Here is an 18,810-nt window from a genome sequence, read left to right on the forward strand (position 1 = left end):
TTAGGCATCTGGATCAGAACCTAAGAGAAGTCTCTCCCTTGAGGAGTATGACATTGTAGTTTCCCTGCATCTGCCTTTGCATATCATGAGCTCCCAGCCGGAGGTTTTCACCACCAGGTGGGAGGTGGAAGGAGTCATGGGAGGGATTCAAATCCTCTAAGGCTGCAAGATGATGTCAACCCAATTACCAGAGATGGCACTATCTGCTTGGAGATGGCCCTCAGGTATCTGCACCTGTGTGGATCTGGGTGGAATGCTTTGATGTGACACTTGGCTGGCAGAAGTTCTGTTCCTCTCTGCCTCTTCTTTCCTCTCCTGGAAAGGAAGCAGCATCAGCGCTGGGACAAAGTCACAGTTACCTCAATAGCAGCTGCAAGGAAATCGTGCAGCTTTGGGTATTCTGCTGAATTAATGCATGAAGGCAAGGACTGTTGTTCCGCTATGTTGTACCATGATGGATAGACTAGTCGCTAAATAATTCTGGGTCATTTGTAAGAAGCCACTTCCCCCAGCCCAGCCCCTAGACCATCTCAAACTTCGCTGCCCTGGTGCCCTCAATCCTTCCTCTAGAACCTGTGGCAGCCTCACAGTCTAACAACTGATGGGTTAAAAGTTGCCATGGTGGGCCTCCCTCAGACCCTGTCCCAGAATGTTATTTGTTCTGATTGCTTAAGGGACACTAGTTGCCATATATTGTAAATGTCACCTCTCTAAAAGACAAGACAACTGGACAAGTGACTGACTGACTTCCCTGGGCAAATCATTTCTTCTTTCTAGGCTTCTTTCTGGGCTTTAAATAAAACAAACAATTATTATCCTATTATTAGGTATGTGGGGTTTTTAGACTTGCTGATTTCTATGCTTTTCCCTCTATGACAGTCTATGCTTTTGTAAACTTATGTAAACTCCTGAAGAAATTCAGCATCCTGTATCTGTGGTCTGGCTAGTTGCAGTAGTCGTCCAGAGGAAGGAGTTGATAGTCTGCATCTGATCTGAGTAGGAACTTCTCAGAATCATAGATTCATAGCACTTTCAAGCTGGGGGCAACTTGGAGTTCACCCAGCAGGCTATTTGGAATGTGCCCCACACAGCTCTAGGGAGACCACAGAGGAGGATGAGGGGGGCAGGTGGACAGGGCTCCAAAGTCCAGACTCCTGCTTCAACCCAAGAAGCCTGATTTTTCCTGTTTTATACAGTCGTGTTCCTCTTAAGATTTTATTTTTGTTTTACTTCATACAATTTTAAATTGTATCAAGGCAGTCTTGGGTGGATCAGTCAGTTAAGCATCCAACTCTTGATTTCGGCTCAGGTTGTGATCCCAGTTGTCGGGGGACTGAGCCCCGTGTCAGGCTCCATGCTCAGTATGAAGCCTGCTTAGGATTCTCTCTCTCTATCCCTCTGCCCTTCTCCCCTGCTGGTGTTCTCTATTTTTCTCTCTCTCTCTCTCTCTCTCAAAAAAAAAAAAAAAAAAAAAAAAAAAAAATGTTTCCATGTCTAGGGAACAAATCCTAAAATCCTTAACTCCAGGCTTAGCAAACTGCTCTCACTATGGTTTTAACCTCTTTGAGCCTCAATTTCCTTGTCTGTAAAATGGAACCAAAGGTACTAGCTTAAAAGATTTGAGAGCACAAGGAAACATTCAACACAATCTCTGGCATTATCTATCAGTTGGATATAAATCCAATCCACGGTTACTTCCTTGAGGTGGAATCCAAGTTCCCAGACTGCTCTGAGAAGACTGAGGAGAATGGTAGATACACACACACACATACACACACACACACACACACACACACACCACATAGAGGTACACCACCAGGAACTGCCAAGAGGGCATTTCAGAAGTAATAATTACACTTGCAACACTTGCTATCTCCGTGTTACCAAACAAGATGACAACAGCAAAATCTTATTCAACCACAACTGCAGAGGGCGATCCTGCTGATAAGCACCGCAACATGGTGGGTTCGGTTACTGCAGAATAACTGGCTGACCTTCCTGGGCTCAGGTTTGTATCCACAAGGTAGCTGTACAGGAGAAGCTGAATAACCGGTCTGGTCCCCCACACGCAGGGTGTGGCGGCTGTAGCACTCTAAGTGTCTCCTTTACATGAACTGCTCCAGCCCTTTCCACCGTCTTTCCAAGTGCCCTAAGATGGCGGCCGACTTGTTTGTCCCACCCGAGGCAGTGTAGCAATAGAGAGAAAATATGTGCATCTTGAATTACTTCCCATTTCTGAAGGGCTGATGCGTTTGAAAATGGAACAGCCTAGAACCTCCTAGAATCCCTCTTCTGTTAAACCCTCTGTTCTCATATGACTAATTTGAGAATCCACCCACTCTGGGGGCCATTTGGTGGGTGTGAGGAAAGATTTGCAAGCAGTGCTCTAATCACAAATTGTATCAGTGCCGGGCTTTGTAATCTGATGGGGATTGGCCCGCCCTTGGTGTCATTTTCCAGGCTGCTAGGGCAATTTGTCCCTGGGGTGAGGTACAATGCTAGCCCCATAATAAATTGTCTGTGTCAGCTCAGCTCCATCATTCGTCTTCTTGACAATTTCCTCATGTATGGAATCCTCCTGTCTCTTGTATATATATTTTTATCACTTGTAACGTGCACAACGCTTCTGTTTGCCTGTTAATGTTTCCTTGCTTTCAAACCCAGGTTGATAACAACATTGGAGTCTGCTGCTTCCCTAGCACTGACTGGTAGGTTGGGAGAATACCACTATTTGTGGTGTCCTTAAAGAGCACCGAGTCCAAATCCTTCATTCCGCAGTTGGAGAAAATAAGAGCTAGAGGGAAAAAGTACCCAAACCAGTTGGAGAAAATAAGAGCTAGAGGGAAAAAGCACCCAAACCCAGAGTGGCTACACTAAAACTCTGAGGCTCCGTCAGCTGCCCTCTCCACTGTGTTCATTGACTCCTTCACTGAATCACGTATGCACGCTTTCAATAAATATTTCTCAAGTTCTGCTCTGTGCCATGTACTATTTTAAAGTCTGGAAATACCATAACGAATACAGTTCCCGCCCTAGAAACTACATTTGGAGAGGAGGGAGATAGGCAGATAAATTAAATGAGGTGAAATGTAAATAGGTTGTAAGTGCTGTGAAAACATAAACCAGAGAGGGGATTTCAGCTGTAGGAATTCAAGCATAAAGTAAGGTCATGGAACACCTCCCTAAGAACGTGAGCTTTGATCCTGATTGCTGGACTTGAGGGATGAGCCCTGTGAACACCTGAAGGGAGAAAGGTACAAGCATCAACAATGTATGCAAAGGCCCTGAGGCAGGAGCATCCCAGGCACGGTCTAGGGCAGTAAGGGGGCCAGTGTCACTAAGCAGGGAGTGTAAAGGAGGTGAGGGCAGAGAGGTAACTGGCTCAGTCTTGTGGGCCATTGTAAAGGCTCAGCCAGTGAGACAGAAAACAAGTGAAAGATTTGGAGCAGAGGAGAGACACAATCTGGCTTACGTTTTGAAAGGATGACTGGTTTTTTCATGGCGAATACACTGACAGGGGGACAATGGTGGAAGTAGGGAAGTAGTGGGAGTTAGGAAGCTGCTGTATTCCTTCAGCGGAGAGACAAAGGTTTCTTGGACCAGCGCGGGGAGAGACGAGGTGGCACTAAGACAGCCGCTGTGGAAAGCAGGGAAGATGGCCACTTAGTAATTAGGAAAGTGAGAAGGCAACAAAGGTCAGAGCCGGACTCCTCAGCAGGGAGACTGAACTTAGCCCAGGGCTATGGCAGGTCAGAGGAGGCTTCCTGGAGGAAGAAGCATCCAACACTAGAGCAGACTGTCCAGGTTTGTCTGGGGCCATCCTGGTTTTAGCCTCAGCTTCTCCCCCAGGAACGGGTGACACTGGCCCACAGTGAGAGTTTCCTGGTGAAGCTAGGGGAGTTGGGAGCTTGAGAGTGCTCCATGTAGAGAGAAAAGATGGCAAACATCTGAGAGGCAAAGGGGGGACTGTGTTTGGGACGAGATAACCAGGAAGAGAGGGGCCCCGATGTGCACAGTTCTGTGAGCCCTAAGAATAAAAAGTCCATAGGCTTTGTTTTGATGTCAGCAGAAGGGTTTTGCACAAGGAGTGGTAACACTAATAACTTGACAGTTCTATCCCTCATTTCCCTACTTGTAAAAGACTTTTTTAAAAAAATCATTTCTAAGTTTTTACTCAAAAGTGAAAAGCAATGGGGCGCCTGTGTGGCTCAGTTCATTAAGCATCCGACTTCAGCTCAAATCACGATCTCACGGTTCATGAGTTCGAGCCCCGTGTTGGGCTCTGTGCTGACAGCTCAGAGCCTGGAGCCTGCTTCAGATTCTGTGTCTCCCCCTCTCTCTGCCCCTCCCCTGCCTGTGCTCTGTCTGTGTCTCAAAAATAAATAAACATTAGAAAAATTAAAAAAAAAATGAAAAGCAAGAAATCAATAAACAGAGTAGGAAATAAGTTTGTGCTCAGCTGAGTGTCCAGCAGCTACTAGGAGTCCTCATGTCCAACAAGGTCATGCTCTCTATGGAACCAGTTTACTTTTCCTACTCATGTCTCTATTTGCATCAATGACATTCTTTTCCTAGGCTCGAGAGCTCAGACTCATGATTTTAATCTTCTTTCCTTGGTGACTCTGTTAGCCACCAAGTCCTTATTTCTTTTTTCTTCAATATGTTCTCCTTAGTCATTTTCCCTCTTGTCCCATGGTCCCCAGCCTGATTGGGGCTGTCCTCATGGTATGCCTTGGCAGTAGTGGGCTCAGATGTGTGTGTGTGTGTGTGTGTGTGTGTGTGTGTGTGATAGAGGGGAGTGGGATTAGACCTCTCTGGGTGCAGGAAGTAAGGGGACGTGCTGTCTATAGGGAATTCAAAACCATCATTTTAAAGTCAGTCTGCTTTGTTTTACTTCTACAAGAGAGGAATTAATGACAATAACAAAATCTCCCCGCTGGAACAGAGCACTCCCATTTACTCCCCAGCCCCAGCCTTGATTTCTGTTAAGAATTTCTTCGCTCGTCTCCCTGATTCCTGTCTTTTTTCTTCCATTGTCTCGTATGCAGCTGCAGCATGTAACATCCGTGTCTAGCTTCCCCAAACCTCAGAATCCTTCCTGAGGTTTACAGGATCAGCCCCACACCACACAGTCTAGTCTAGCTCTTGGTCAAGCCCTCAGTAACCCGAACCCAGACTGACAGCTGAAACTGATCTGCTCTGCGTCCCAAGCTCTCTCTGCTGTGATGGCCTGTGTCACAAGAGCCTTGGTTTTCTGCTTCATGAGCTGGGATGCAATCCAGTTTTGGATCCCAGCACTGCCAGAGGCTGCTGTGTGACTTTAGGCAAGTCACTTTCCCTCTGAGGGACTCAATTTTCTTATTAATCAAATTAGGATAACAATGTGGGTAAAGCTAAAGTCATAGGATTACAGTAAGAGTCAAACGGCATCATGGTTGTGAGAGCGGCCACCCATGTGAACCATGAGGATTTCGTTTTTTCTTTTTTTCTTATATCTTTTTAATATTTTTATTTGAGGGGGGAGGGAGGAGAGGGGCAGAGGGAGAGAGAGAGAGGATCTCAGGCAGGCTCCATGCTCAGCACAGAGTCTGACACAGCGTTCGATCCCACAACCCTGGGATCATGACCTGGACTGAAATCAAGAGTTGGTTCCTCAACTAACTGAGCCACCCAGGCGCCCCGAGCCATGAGGATTTCTGTAAGTCATAGGGGTCAGACTTGGGACAGTAGCTGCCAGGGATATAGTGCTGTTGATGGTCAGGACAGCCGGTAACTCTGCTTTGACAGTTTGTTTCACGTACCCCCTTTCATTTTTGCCATTCTATATTCTACTCATCCTTGAAGGAATGGCTCTAGACCAATTCCCTCAAAAAATTCTACCTTTGCTGTTTAAGCCTGCCGCCATCTTGTTCTCTTCAAAAACCACCAGAACCTACATCCTCTGTGTTCACACAGGTCCCCTGCGTATCCTCTCATATCACATCGTCTTCCCCCCGAACTTTAAGGGCCACCTCTTATGTTTGTTTAGCATCCCTCTCAATATTGAACACATATTCGATGTTAAATTGAGACTTGTCAAAATGAATGAATGAATGAATGAATGAAGGCATCATACTTTTTTTCTTTTCTTTTCTTTTTTTTTTTTTTTTTTTTTTACCCCTTAATGCAAAGTATGCTGATAGTGCCATCTGCTGCTAAGCTTTGATTCTGTGTTTTCTACACCATGGAAATGAAAGTGAGAGAATGCTTAGTAAAAGGACTAGAAAAAAATTGTGCCTTCCAACGAGCTGGAACAGGGACAACTAAGAAACGTTGCTGAAATATCCCAGTGCAGGAGGCTAGGGCATCAGAGGACCAGATGAGGTGGGCAGGGAAGCCAGGATCTCCTTCTAGACTGGGGCTGACAACTAGTTTGGAATTAAAACAGCCTCTCAATATTGTATAACCAGTTTCTCCTCCCCTGTCTGTGCCCCTGCCCCCAGCAAGAAGCGTGCTGTTCATGGCCAGAGATAATTTTTAAATCTAACTGTATGAAAATTAACTTAGAAGATTTTGAGATGCTTCATGGGAGCATGCATTAAAAAAAATCATGAGAACTGAAAAAGCACTGCTAGAGAAATCATAATCATATTCATTTTTCTTCTTTTTACAAAACTGTTCTCCTGTAGTAAAAACAACGGTTACCTTTTAACGTTTGCCTGCTGTGTGTTTGACATTTTCCTTCTATTGTCCCAATTAAATCTGATCACTCAACAGATCATTATTACTACTTCTTTTATGGATGAAGGCATCGAATATGAGGGGACAAGAAATGTGTCCATAATCAGAGAGCTGGTAAAAGGCTGCAAATATTCCAAGTCTGGGTGGCACAAAGCCTGCGTTCTTCCCAGCTATTCTCCCCTGACTCTGTTGAGAGTGCTCTGGATGGACCAGGAGTCAGGCGACCTGGGTTTAAGTCCAGTTTCTACCAGCAGCTTTTGGAGTAAAGTCGGATAAATCAATTTCTTCTCTAGGCCTCAGTTTCCCCAACTCTGAAAGAAGGGTTGTAGGACCAGATACTCTCCAAACCCCTTCCAACCTGGAGCTGGCTATTTGCAGCGGCCTTTATTTGCTGAATTATAAATACAGAACTTTATTGTGTCTGTGATTCTCCCTTGAGTTTCCACCACAGGCCTGCTTGATCTTCCCAGTCTAAATAGCTCTGGACAGTACAATGTGGACTTGAGAAAAACAATGACCCAAAGAACTCTGTGCTGAGCTTTGCAGGCCACTCCAATCTCAGTCTCGTTTTCTGTAGTTTGTAAATCACGCTGCATGTAAATGACACTTTTCTCCCCGCACAGAGTTTGAAGCGTGATGTACATTCTATGCTTATTCTGAAGGCAGTGCGGTTTGAAGCTTTCAGTATGCCAATTTGTCACCTGTGACATATTTGACAACCGGTCTTTAGTTGTGAGTGCCTCAGTAGGCAATGTGTCCCAGGTTGATGGGCACACCTCGACAGAGCAGAGTCCCCAGGAACAGAATCTCCGCATGGTGCCGAGCCTTTGAAGTGTCTCGCTGGCGCTTCAAAGCAAAGTTCATGGTACAGGGAGCAGCATCTGATGTACTTGTATTACCCGTAGAGACAAAAATCATTACACAGATGCCAAATGTCTGGAAGAGAAATCTGTACCCTGTGCTCAGCCCTGCGGCCTGGAAGTTCAGAGGAGGCTCAAAGAGCTCCCTGCGAGGAACCCAGAGCATGTCTGAGCAGAGCTTTCATCACACCTGGCACACTCAGAGTAGTCGTGGCAACCATCTGGCTGAGGACAGTAGCCTCCTTCCAGATTCCCACTGGGGTGTGAGGAGTGGTGAGTCCTGGGGTCAGATAGGCTCGTTACAATTCCGCCTCCCTCCCACCTCTTCAAAAGAATGGCCGGAACTGCAGCGTGTCCTTAGAGAATCCAACCACTTAGTTTTCACTCGGGAAGCTGACGTCTTTGTGACTTTGACTTAAGGCAAAGTATTCATCTATTCCGGGCTTCCTTTTCCCTGTATGTGAATAACGACCTTGTCTACTGGGATGTTGCAAAACAGTGACCACAATGCTATAAACGATGAAGGAAAATGGAACATTCCTCCAGGAATCCAGTCAAGGGAGGTCCAACAATGCCTTCACGCCTGTTTTTCACTTGTACAAAGTACCTAAAAGCAGAATACATTTCAAATGAAGACCACTCAGAACCCAATTTGCTAAAACATATTGTCACGTCTTTATCTTAGATGGGGGGGGGGATAGTTTTTATTTACTTACCAATATGAACTTTAAAGAAATATAATTCTAATTCATATGATCTTGTGAGAATATCATGTCCTGAAACTCTCAACTTCAAATCCAGTAGAAATACTGGTGTCTGTTCAGTAAATGTGGCTAAACACTGGAGTATCAGGAGACCCCAGCATATTCCTCTGACCAGAAGCCTTGAAGTTAGCTTCTAAGCCTCGGGGCTCTATAATTTATTTTAAATCTAAGCAGTATAATTACCTAAGACCTTCAAAGGCATTTGCAAAGGTGAATAAACCAAAAACAGGTACAGAGAACAAACACAGTAAGTATGATTGAACACTTATTGAAGGAGGTCCTATCGCAGCCCTTGGGTTTGAAATGAGGCAAATGGGTCCCATTAACTCCTGTTGGAAATGATTTGCTTCCAAGGATTCCCAAAGCCTCTGAAACCCTGTGCCCTGCTTGTCATTGGAAGAGATGTCCTTACTAAAGCATTGCGCAGCTTTCTGGTTTAGCTAACACCTTGACTAATTTTACCAAATGCTTGAGGCTTTTCAGACAACACACCTGACTGTCCTCAGGTGGGCTGGGATATGCTCATTATTCCCATTTCTAAGATGAAAGGTTAAGAATTTGAGTGAGTGGATTGGCTCCAGGGCATGTGAGATCAGATGCATGGGAGTCCAGATTCGTGGACTCATGGGCAGAAGGAAAGGCCACTGGAAGAGCTCACTGAAGGAAGGGGTTTACTTCAGCTCCCCCTGACACTCACTGCTCCTCTGCTTTTCAGGAAGAGGCATGGTCCTAGGCGGCTTCACCCCACCCACTTAAATATACCTCCTCACAGGGTAATAAGAAACAACTTCCTTACAAAGTGGTATTTATTCGGATTTTCACAGCATTCATTAAAGTGCTTTCCCAGGGCAAACTGCAATAAAGATCCCATTCCGCGCCCCCTCCAGAACACCAGCTTTTACGTGAACTCTTTTTCTGACAGTTTAACATTTCAGAACCCAAGAAATCATCCAGGCAACACCATGTGCTTTTTCAGTGGAGGATACTGTGCTGTGATGAGAGGTCACGTGGTTCATTTCTGCTTATCGGTGGCAGAGTCAGTGTCCTCTGAACTGGTGCCTTTATGGTGAAAAAAGGTCTCTGCAACCACTCCCTTCTCTCAACTCACATGGCCTTTTTTGTCCCTGTTTCTATTGAAACTTTTTATCTTATTTTCTGTTTTTAATGTTTATTTCTTTTTGAGAGACAGAGCACAAGCTAGGGAGGGGCAGAGAAAGAGAGGGAGACACAGAATCTGAAACAGGCTCCGAGCTATCAGCACAGAGCCCGACGCAGGGCTCAAACCCACGAACTGTGAGATCATGACCTGAGCCAAAGTTGGAGGCTCAACCAACTGAGCCACCCAGGTGCCCCCTATTGTAACTCTTTATCACAGCACTTCCTTCATTTTGCATTGTTTCATTTGTTTACATCTTTTTTTTTTTTTTCCACTTTGCTTTGAAATCCTTAAAGGAAAGGATGGGATCTTAGTAATTTTTTTTGAATAACTCCTTAAACCCACCATGGAGCAGCCACTCAAAACTGTCTGATTAATGAATTCAGGGGCGACCAGAGCTCTACTCCAACCCTCCCCCGCAACTGTTCATTTTCCCTGTTTACAAAATGAAGATTGCACTGATGTGTCTCTCAAGATAATTGTGTAGTTATGTATGATTGCCAAGTGCTTCGAGTCCATAAAAAAGCTTTATAAATGCCAGCCATGATTACAACCCTTTGAAACAATGGCATATGTGATTTACAAGTGGAAAAAGATGAGACATAGCAGGTAATGTGTCTTCCTTAGTCCTCTTTTCTACCCCCGCCCACCATGAGGTAGTAATTCCGAGGTCGAAGCACCAACTTGGGAGAAGAAGGGAAGGTTTAACTAGAAGCTGAATAGGGTTTCCAAAGCCTAGGCCATCACACTACCATCGAGAAAGGAGGCACCTAAATCTAACCAAAGGGGTCAAGGGCAAGAGTCCCCAGATAGATGAATGACACCCAGTTCACTGTTGGGAGACTGGAATGAAGAAAGCAGGTGGGTGGCCCTTCCAGAACAGACGCTTGAGGAGAAGGACAGATAGAGTGGAAAGGCTGTTAAAGTCTGCTCTTGTTACCTTCGGTTCCCCTTCCTCTCAGGTGTATCCTATCAAGTGGCTAGAAAAGGTATGTTGTAGAGTGAATGAAAGGAGCATTCAGACGTTCCTCCTGGCAAATATGTGACAGGAAAAGAGAGGGCAGGGACATCTTGTTTGGTTATTTTTCTTGTGGGCCCTTAACAAGATTTCTGAGGGCAGAGGTGACTCCCATGCCAACTTTTCACATGGCTGATGCCATCCATTGCGAAGCAAGCCAAGATCCATGATCAGATTGTTCCAGACTTGACGTTGTTTAGCTTCAAAGGTCGGTAGGGGGCACAGAGAACGTGGTGATTTTCCGTGGATAGGCTGTAAGGGGAAGCTCTGACAGCATCAGTCTGCAGCTCCAACCCAGCAGTGAGCTCAAAGAGTGCTTGACGTTACCTGTCTCAGTGGGTCTGGGGAAATCAACCAGGTTGATCAACCAAACAAACAGCCCTATGTTTCATGCTGGAAACATCAAATTATCTGGGAGTAGGGGATTTGCGGGTGGGCTGTGGGACTAGGTGGGGAGGTCACTTCACATTGCAGGCTTCTTGGCAAGAGGAAGAGAGGGATCGTTACCATGGGCCCAATCTAACCTGTGGTCTGGAGTGTTTGCCAAATGGCTCCTGTTTCCCTGAAGAGTTCTGGATGTGGGAACAGTTCAACTTTCTCCCACTTCTCAGCCACACCACCGTCAGTCACCCCAGAATGTTTAATTATTTGGCAGAAGGGACTGGTGAGGTGGCCCCCATCATCTCCTTCCTTGACGTCAGTTCTTCCCTGTGGCGGTCTTATGTGAAATCATTCAGCATTTGTACTTCAATTAAAATTCACAGGTATATATTATTAAACGGTAGTGACTCATTCTGTGGCTTTTCCTCAGCTGAATAAGCGCCAAAAAGTGCTATGTACGCAGTAATGATGAAGACTGCGTTAACACTAAAATTTCTTGTCAAATAATTTTTATTCAGGGCTCTGAAGAAAGCACCTTGCACATCCAAGAATATCGCTCTGTCTCGTGTCAGTGTTTTCTCAAGAAGAAATTGACCTTCCAGGTTCTTTGTGCCTTGGAGGAAGAGGAAAATGACCCCTGACTGAAAGAACCCTCTCTGTGAGCTTCATGAAGGCAGTGCCTGGTACATAGTGTTTTTTTTCAAAAGTGGGGCTGATCTAATTGAATTATGCAAACTGCATTCGATGTATCTCTGAGGAGAGAAGGGGAACATACATCGCTCAGCAGGAAAATAGGAGAGGAGCAAAAGTTCAGATTTTCTAAACATCTTACTTTTCTCTTCACGCTAATGTATTATTTTATATTTAATACACCTGGAAGAATGGCCAAGGGAGCAAACAACCCCGTTAATTTTTCTCCCCTACTGTTCAATTTTTTTAATGTTTATTTATTTATTTTAAAATTTTTTTGACTTATTTTTGAAGGAAAGAGAGAGAGGCAGGGGAGGAGCAGAGAGAGAGGGAGACACAGAATCTGAAGCAGGCTCCAGGCTCCAAGCCATCAGCCCAGAGCCCGACGCGGGGCTCGAACCCACGAACTGCGAGATCATGACCTGAGCTGAAGCCAGACGCTCAACCGACTGAGCCACCCAGGCGCCCCAATGTTTATTTATATTTGTGAGAAAGAGAGACAGAGTGTGAGTGGGGGCGGGCAGAGAGAGAGGGAGACACAGAATCTGAAGCAGGCTCCAGGCTCCGAGCTGTCAGCACAGAGCCTGACACAGGGCTCGAGCTCACGAACAGCGAGATCGCGACCTGAGCCGAAGTAGGACACTTGCCCGACTGAGCCACCCAGGCGCCCCTCTCCCTTCCGGTTCAAAAGGCTGTGCTTCTACCTGAGACACAGACATTCCAAGCTAAGTGATCACAGCCTCCAGTTTCCCTCCACTGCCGTCCATTTCCTCATCTGGGAAGTGGCATAATGATCTGTACCCAGAACACGTCCTGGGGTGCTAGTGTGTGAGCAAGCTCTGCTTAGAAGCATCCAATGCAATAATACTGTGAAAATAAAAGCTTTGTGGAACTGCAGGCTTTTCACCCAAAGGAGGGATGGTCATCAGACCAGTGGTAGTTCCCCAAGAGGTATAGCCACAGAGGCCCGGACATGAGGTCATAATAAGTGGGCGGGCCTTCCAGCCGGGGCTGTCTCCAGCACATACAGCATTTCTGAGTGAATCAGAAAAAGGCACCGCTTCTGGATCGACACAGCCGTCCAGGTCCATAGACTGGGGAATAAGTACCATCTCGAGCTAAATCGAACAAGGCACCCCTCCCTGTAGTGGACACCATCCAGCGCCAGCATTCAAGAGTCCGCACGCCCTGGCCGGGCATCCTCACATCACTCGACTCAGCAGCCCCGGCTCAGGTTTGTCTCAAGTCATCTGATGACACTCCCTAACTATCTGAAGAAAATCGTGTATGGTTTGATGCGGAGCAGATTAAACAGTAAACGCTTTAGTGGATACATGATGTCCCAGGTGTAAAACGACATGGGCAACCTGAAAAACAGGAATCACTCCTCCATGCAGTCAGCACATGGCTGGCGACGTGGATCCACACGACATCTATGGAGGCCATCACCCACTTTCTGCGGGGCCGCGTCTCAGCATCAGCGCCCAAGTCCCTGCCCCTCCTGGGGCTCCCGCAGCACCCAGGAAGTGGGAGCTACGAGGAGCCAAAGACTGTTTTCTTTGTTGATGCCTTGTTGCCAGAAAACAGAAATTAGATCTTGCCCAGATTCTCCTATCAGCAAATCAGAGTGCCAGCACATGCTTCTCAGCGAGACAGCAAGCAAACAGAAATCTACCTTTTCAAAGCTCAGGACGTTTTAGCCCTAAAGTTGGGTTTAAAGTTCTTGAAATCAGATGTGTACATAATGAACCCATTCCTGATTCTCCGAGTGTTTGTCGAAGTGAATCTGATTATATTTGCACACATTTCTAAGATCGTCTTGTTTTTGTCTTTTATCTGCTTTGTAGTTTGAGTGAGAGGGTGGAGGGCATTTTGGAAACGATTATAACCAATTATGTCGCTGTCAGAAAAGGCAACTGAGGCCCAGAAAGGGAAAGACAGTAGCTCCAGGTCACACAGGCATACTTGATCCAGCTGGGATTATAATCTAATGCTCCTTGGGCTCTCCCAACTGGAGCTTGGGTGGGAAACAGACGGCACATAACTCACTATGACTCAGTTTTTCAGTCTCAAAGGATGAATATGCTTATTGTCAACCACGACCATAAACGGCAAAAGAGTAAATGTGATTTTCAGAAAACGTTTTGATCTGCTGGCTCACTTAAGAACTACTCCTCTACCAGTGCCCATCACAGGGGCAGAGAATCTCCCACTGGTTAGCGGCACAGGCTCCCCCAGGCCGGAACCACCCAGGGCTCCACCCCAAACAGTGTCTCTGAAGAGCTTCCCAAGAATTCTGGCCGCGGACCAGTGGTTCTCCGGACTAACACCGCTGCTAACCATTTCTGTTCCTTCAAAAATAGTGCTTCCACTTTCCTTGTGGCCCCAAAGCACCTGCCAGCACAACCATGGCCCAGTGGTGTCCCTGGGCTGTCCGCAAAGCCACAAAGCCATTCCCTGAAGACAAACCAAACATTTGGGAGAAGACAAATAAATGCCAGATGTTAGAATAAGGCTCCCTGTATTAAACAATCAGACACAAGCACAAATCTGTGAACTGGATAGCAGCAAAGATGAGGGGACACCGAAATACATGCAGGTGAATATTGGAATCAGTCAGAAATCCATCTTTCTTACGAAATGCCCCTTCTGGCCAAAGGACCCCACACTCAGGCAATGTGTGGGCGGTGCCCTGATTCAGGCAGGATTGAAGATTTTCTTCCTAAGTCACCGGGGTGAAGAGTCCTTCTACTTCAACCCACTGAACCACCTTTTAAAAGATGCAAGTCTGAGGGCAGTCCTTTCTGGAGCACTGTGGAGGATGAATCGAAGCTTCCAGTGTCACTTTGTTCTCAGGTGAAAATACCAGAGCCAATTAACTCCACCAAGGCCCTGCGAAGGCTGGGGCCCTCCGTCTTCTGCCGTGCTTTTCAGAGCCAATCAGTGACGCATGAGGCAGTGCAGACCCCACTGGGGGCTCCTCAGACTCCAGCTCATGGCTGCCAGGACCGGGAGAGGGTGTTGCTCAAGGGCACAGGGCCAGAAAGGCTTCGCGTCCAAATCACATGCTAACTTTAGAACTGGAGCACGCATGAGAGGTGTAGTTTCGCCAAGAATGCGCTTATTCTTTCTGCTTCAGCTTTCGCATGTGCAACAAACGAGTGCATGTGTGTATGCACATGTGTGGGGGTTGGGGTGGGGGAGGGTTGATGACCCGATGAAAAACCAAGATAGACAGACGGAGTGAGGCAAAGCAAGCATCCTCGAGAACAAAAGGGGGCTCTGGTGACTCGGATTAACCTGTTAATTTATACCATGGCTCTGTACAAAAATAAAAAGGTTCTCATAAGATTAACAATTTAAATAAATATCTGATAGAACTTTTTCTTTCCTCATTTTTATAGCTCATCTTTGGGGTTGATATTCAGTTCATGCTTCCCTTGTTGTTCTTGATCCAGAATTGCGATCACTTCATCGGCCTGTATTCGCTCCTACAAAAAAAGAGAATTTACACATTTCTATTACAAGAATCAGAATCAGCCCCAGTGGCAGGTGTTTCCCAAACACTTCCAGGCATCCATCTGTGCATAGATTGGTGCTAGATCCAGTTAAAGACTAAACCTCATCTCTGTCCCTCGACTGGTGCCTTCTGCTGACTGCCTCATGTCCTAAGCAGTTACTTTCCAAGATTTCTCTTTGGCCAAGAAGTCTTGTGTATTCAACTGATCCATACCCTTTCTACTTTGTGGTTCCATAGATGTCTCCCACTCAGTTCTCAATCCAGTGTTCAGGCTGGAGTCAGCGTTTTCTGCCCCACACACCTATGCTGGTCCTCCACACAAGTTCTCTCTGTCAGTAAAGACTGCCCCTCCTCAACATTTGCCCTAAAAGCCCAGCCATGGTTCCTTGGATCTAATAAATCACCTACTCCCCTCTGTTCTACCTCCTGTTTCCACTCCTTTTCAGTGCACATTACTGCTGCCTTAGTTTAGAGCAGGATTTCTCAACTGTGGCACTCCTGACATTTTGGAGCAGATGATTCTTTGGTGGTGGTGGTAGGCTTGTGCCCTGTAGAATGTTTAGCAGCATCCCTGGCCTCTGCCCACTCCAGGTACCCAGCAGCACCTCCCTCCCATCTCTAGACATTGCTGAATGTGCCCTGGGAGGCAAAATTGCTCCCACCTCAGAACCACAGGTTTAGGCTCTCTTCATCGAACTCAGCTTCCAAATCATATTCCCATTTCACACTCACTCACACATGCTTCTAATGGGCCTTCTGCACTTTAATTCGGACCCTGTCACTATCTGGTTCACAGCTCACAACATTTACTTGGGTTCTTTTTACTTGAATTTTCAGGCCCAATCTTCTTGATGTGCTTATAAGGAGTTGCCTGAGTCACAACTTTCTCTCTTCATTGGTTCTCCTTGCCTTCTCTTTTCACCTCACCTTGTTCTGTAACTTCCTGAGTTACCTCAAAGTCCCCGAATGCAGCACTCTCCAAGAAATCCCTTGCCCTAGTCTAGGTTAAAGGTATTTCTGGATGCTTCCATCATATCCTAGGCATTCCCTTCCCCATCCATCAAACTGTCAGAAGGCCCAGTTGGTATACTTCCAAATGGCACCTGCAGCCTTCCATGTTCATTCACCCTATCACTATTCTAGCCCACAACATGTAGGCCAGATGCTTCCTTTCCTGTACATACTAGAGTATGACAATGTCTTTCCTATTCTGTAACTTCCTAGGTTGGGGGTAAGTGGGGAGCAGAGGAGGGCACATGGCTTCCCCACCCCAGTTAGAACAGAATTCAGGATTCTTAACTAGTTTGTCATGTCTGACTCCTCCTCCTCTGTGTCCCCTTTTCAGACCACTGTCCATCTTGCATTTGCCTACCACGTTCTGGCCACTCTGGATTTCTTGGTGTGTTAACCACTCCAAGCCACCTCTGATCTCTGGGCCTTTGCCACCTGGTCTCTACCTGGAATACTCTTCCCAGGATCTTTATCACAGTTGGCTTCTTCTTGTCACTCAGATGCCAACTCACATGTCACTTGTCTGGAGCACCCTCACGATTTGTCACCTCCCCTTTACTCTCAAACCAGTTACCTTGCTCCCTCTTCCTCTTTTCCTTATTTTCTTTTTCCACTAGAAGTTAAGTGCCATGAAAGCAGGAGAGCTTGTCTTTTTGGTCATTCTTGTATTTCAGGTGCCCGGAAAACCCACTGACATTTGGCAAGGGCTCCGTTATATTTGATGAGTTAACACATGAGTGGATGAAGGGTCCCTTCTCTGTTTCAAGTATGTCTCTCTCAGCTGCATGCTAAATGCCATCTTTTCAACGAAGCTTTTCTCGTTTCCTCTTTATGTCCCCTAACATGTGCAACTGCCCCTAATAATTCTTACTGAACTTTACCTGGTGTTTTAATTACTTTAGCTCTTGCACTCAATCTTCATTCTGACCTCCAGCTCCTTGAAAACAGGAGTATGTCTTATGCAGTCCACGTTGCCTATTGCTGGCCCCTAGCACAACGCCTTGCGCAGCAAGTTACGGGAAAACTATTTGGTGGCTTGAAAACAAAGCCCTTTTTCCATTCAAGACCTCCGAATTGAAAATGACACTCACATGAAGTCAACCCAAAGGACCCAATGTACTAAATAACAGACACTAAACCGCTGTGATGCTAAGATGCCTGAGCGCTACTTCATGAACGTGGAAACAATAACTTGCTGCTTAACAAACTGATGTACAAAAATGGCACAGACTCTCAAATCTGACTGCCACGAGAGACATCCCAAATCATATCTCTCCTGAACGGAAAGAAGTTCGTGAGCTGGAACTGCGTGTACAGGGAACTGAAGCTTCTGATATTGTACATCCTTAAGAATTTATGATGCTATCCACTCCTTGGGAATTGATACCTTCAAAACAACCTAGAGCACGTGCAGAGATCGGCAAGCTCTGACGACTCCTCCATAGGCTCTCCCTCCTCGGGGATTTAGTCTGAGAAGACGCACCGAACTCAGGACTCTCAAACTTTGTTGCATGTTAGAATTGCCCGGGGAGTTTTAAAGCTCCCCACACCCAGATCACATTCCGTATCAGTAAATGATCCCCAGATCCCCAGAATGCCTGAGGATGGAAGACAGATGCCAGTAGTTTGTAAAGCTCTCCGGGTGGTTCCAGTGCGGAGCAGAGCCTGAGAATCCCCTAGGCTAAATTTTCTAGTAGTTGCTCAAGAGGTTCTGGTCATTCCCTCCTGTGACCACTAGATGCCGCTACTGCCCGGGTTCTGGAGAAGTTTCCCAAAGCTCTCTGGATTAGGAAGGAGCCACAAGAATTTTCTTTGTATTAGTTTATTTTGATAGAAAATATCTTGGAAGAGAGGGCTGGGATACTCAGGAATGAAACAGACTGAATGTCTGTTCAATTGAACACTAAAGAAAGGAAGGAGTGTGATGATGTTCCAATAACATACGACCCTCCCTGTCTACTCATCTGTCTAGATTCCCTGGTGCAGGAGTCTAGTGGCGGTGGAGTGGGGAGGGGGGGGGTGGTGTTGGCATTTCGGAGTGGAGAAGCACGAGCAAAGAATCACACCTGAGGGAGACTGTTCGGTGCCCCCTTGTAGTCTTCAGAATTATGTGCTCTGCCCCCCAACCCTGTCAGGACCACTCTTTTTCCTTTCAGTGCCTGGCTGATGGCTATCATCTCGGTCAGGAGTAAGCTTCTTGATGCCCCCTACAAAACCCACACTGCTGTCTTCGATCTACTTCCTTGTTGACTTCACCAAGCTCCTCACGGTCACAGACTATGTTCTGTCACCCTTGCACCCCCAGGGCCCCTAACAGAGTTTCCCGGGCACAAAGTAGATCTTCTGTAAATGAAGTATGTGAAAGAACGCTTACAGAACGTGGCCTAAAAACCGTGTGAGTCAGACTTGATGGCAAAAAAGTATGAGGCAGAGGAATTAATTTTAAACAGTTTCTGACTAAAGTGGATCCAAGCAAGGTCTCTAAAGAGAAAGTTGGACAGAATGCCATTTTAAAGACTAGAATTTCAGAGCTTGTCAGTACTCGGGGCTGGAGGGGATGGAAGACTATGAAGTTTCTGTTTCCATTTCAGCATCCCATGGCAAGCTATTGCCGAGGCTTGGGCTGGAGCCAGTTAGTGACAAGGAGCTTGGTGCTTCTGAAGCATGCGACTCCACCAAAAGGTCGTGAC

The 18,810-nt window shown here is 46.3% G+C and overlaps 1 protein-coding gene across 1 annotated transcript in view; it reads right to left on the minus strand.

The window, feature by feature from the left end:
• Positions 1 to 12,221: 12,221 nt before the first annotated feature.
• The window catches only part of P3H2 (prolyl 3-hydroxylase 2), a 150,541-nt gene continuing 143,952 nt past the window's right edge, over positions 12,222 to 18,810 (minus strand). Inside the window, exon 15 of the mRNA XM_030330074.1 lies at positions 12,222 to 15,080. Coding sequence (XP_030185934.1) covers positions 14,988 to 15,080 — 93 coding nt within the window. The 3' untranslated portion in view covers positions 12,222 to 14,987. The remainder of the gene's footprint in view (positions 15,081 to 18,810) is intronic.

Source organism: Lynx canadensis, chromosome C2, assembly GCF_007474595.2.
Source record: "Lynx canadensis isolate LIC74 chromosome C2, mLynCan4.pri.v2, whole genome shotgun sequence".
In the NCBI taxonomy this organism is placed as follows: Eukaryota; Metazoa; Chordata; class Mammalia; order Carnivora; family Felidae; genus Lynx; species Lynx canadensis.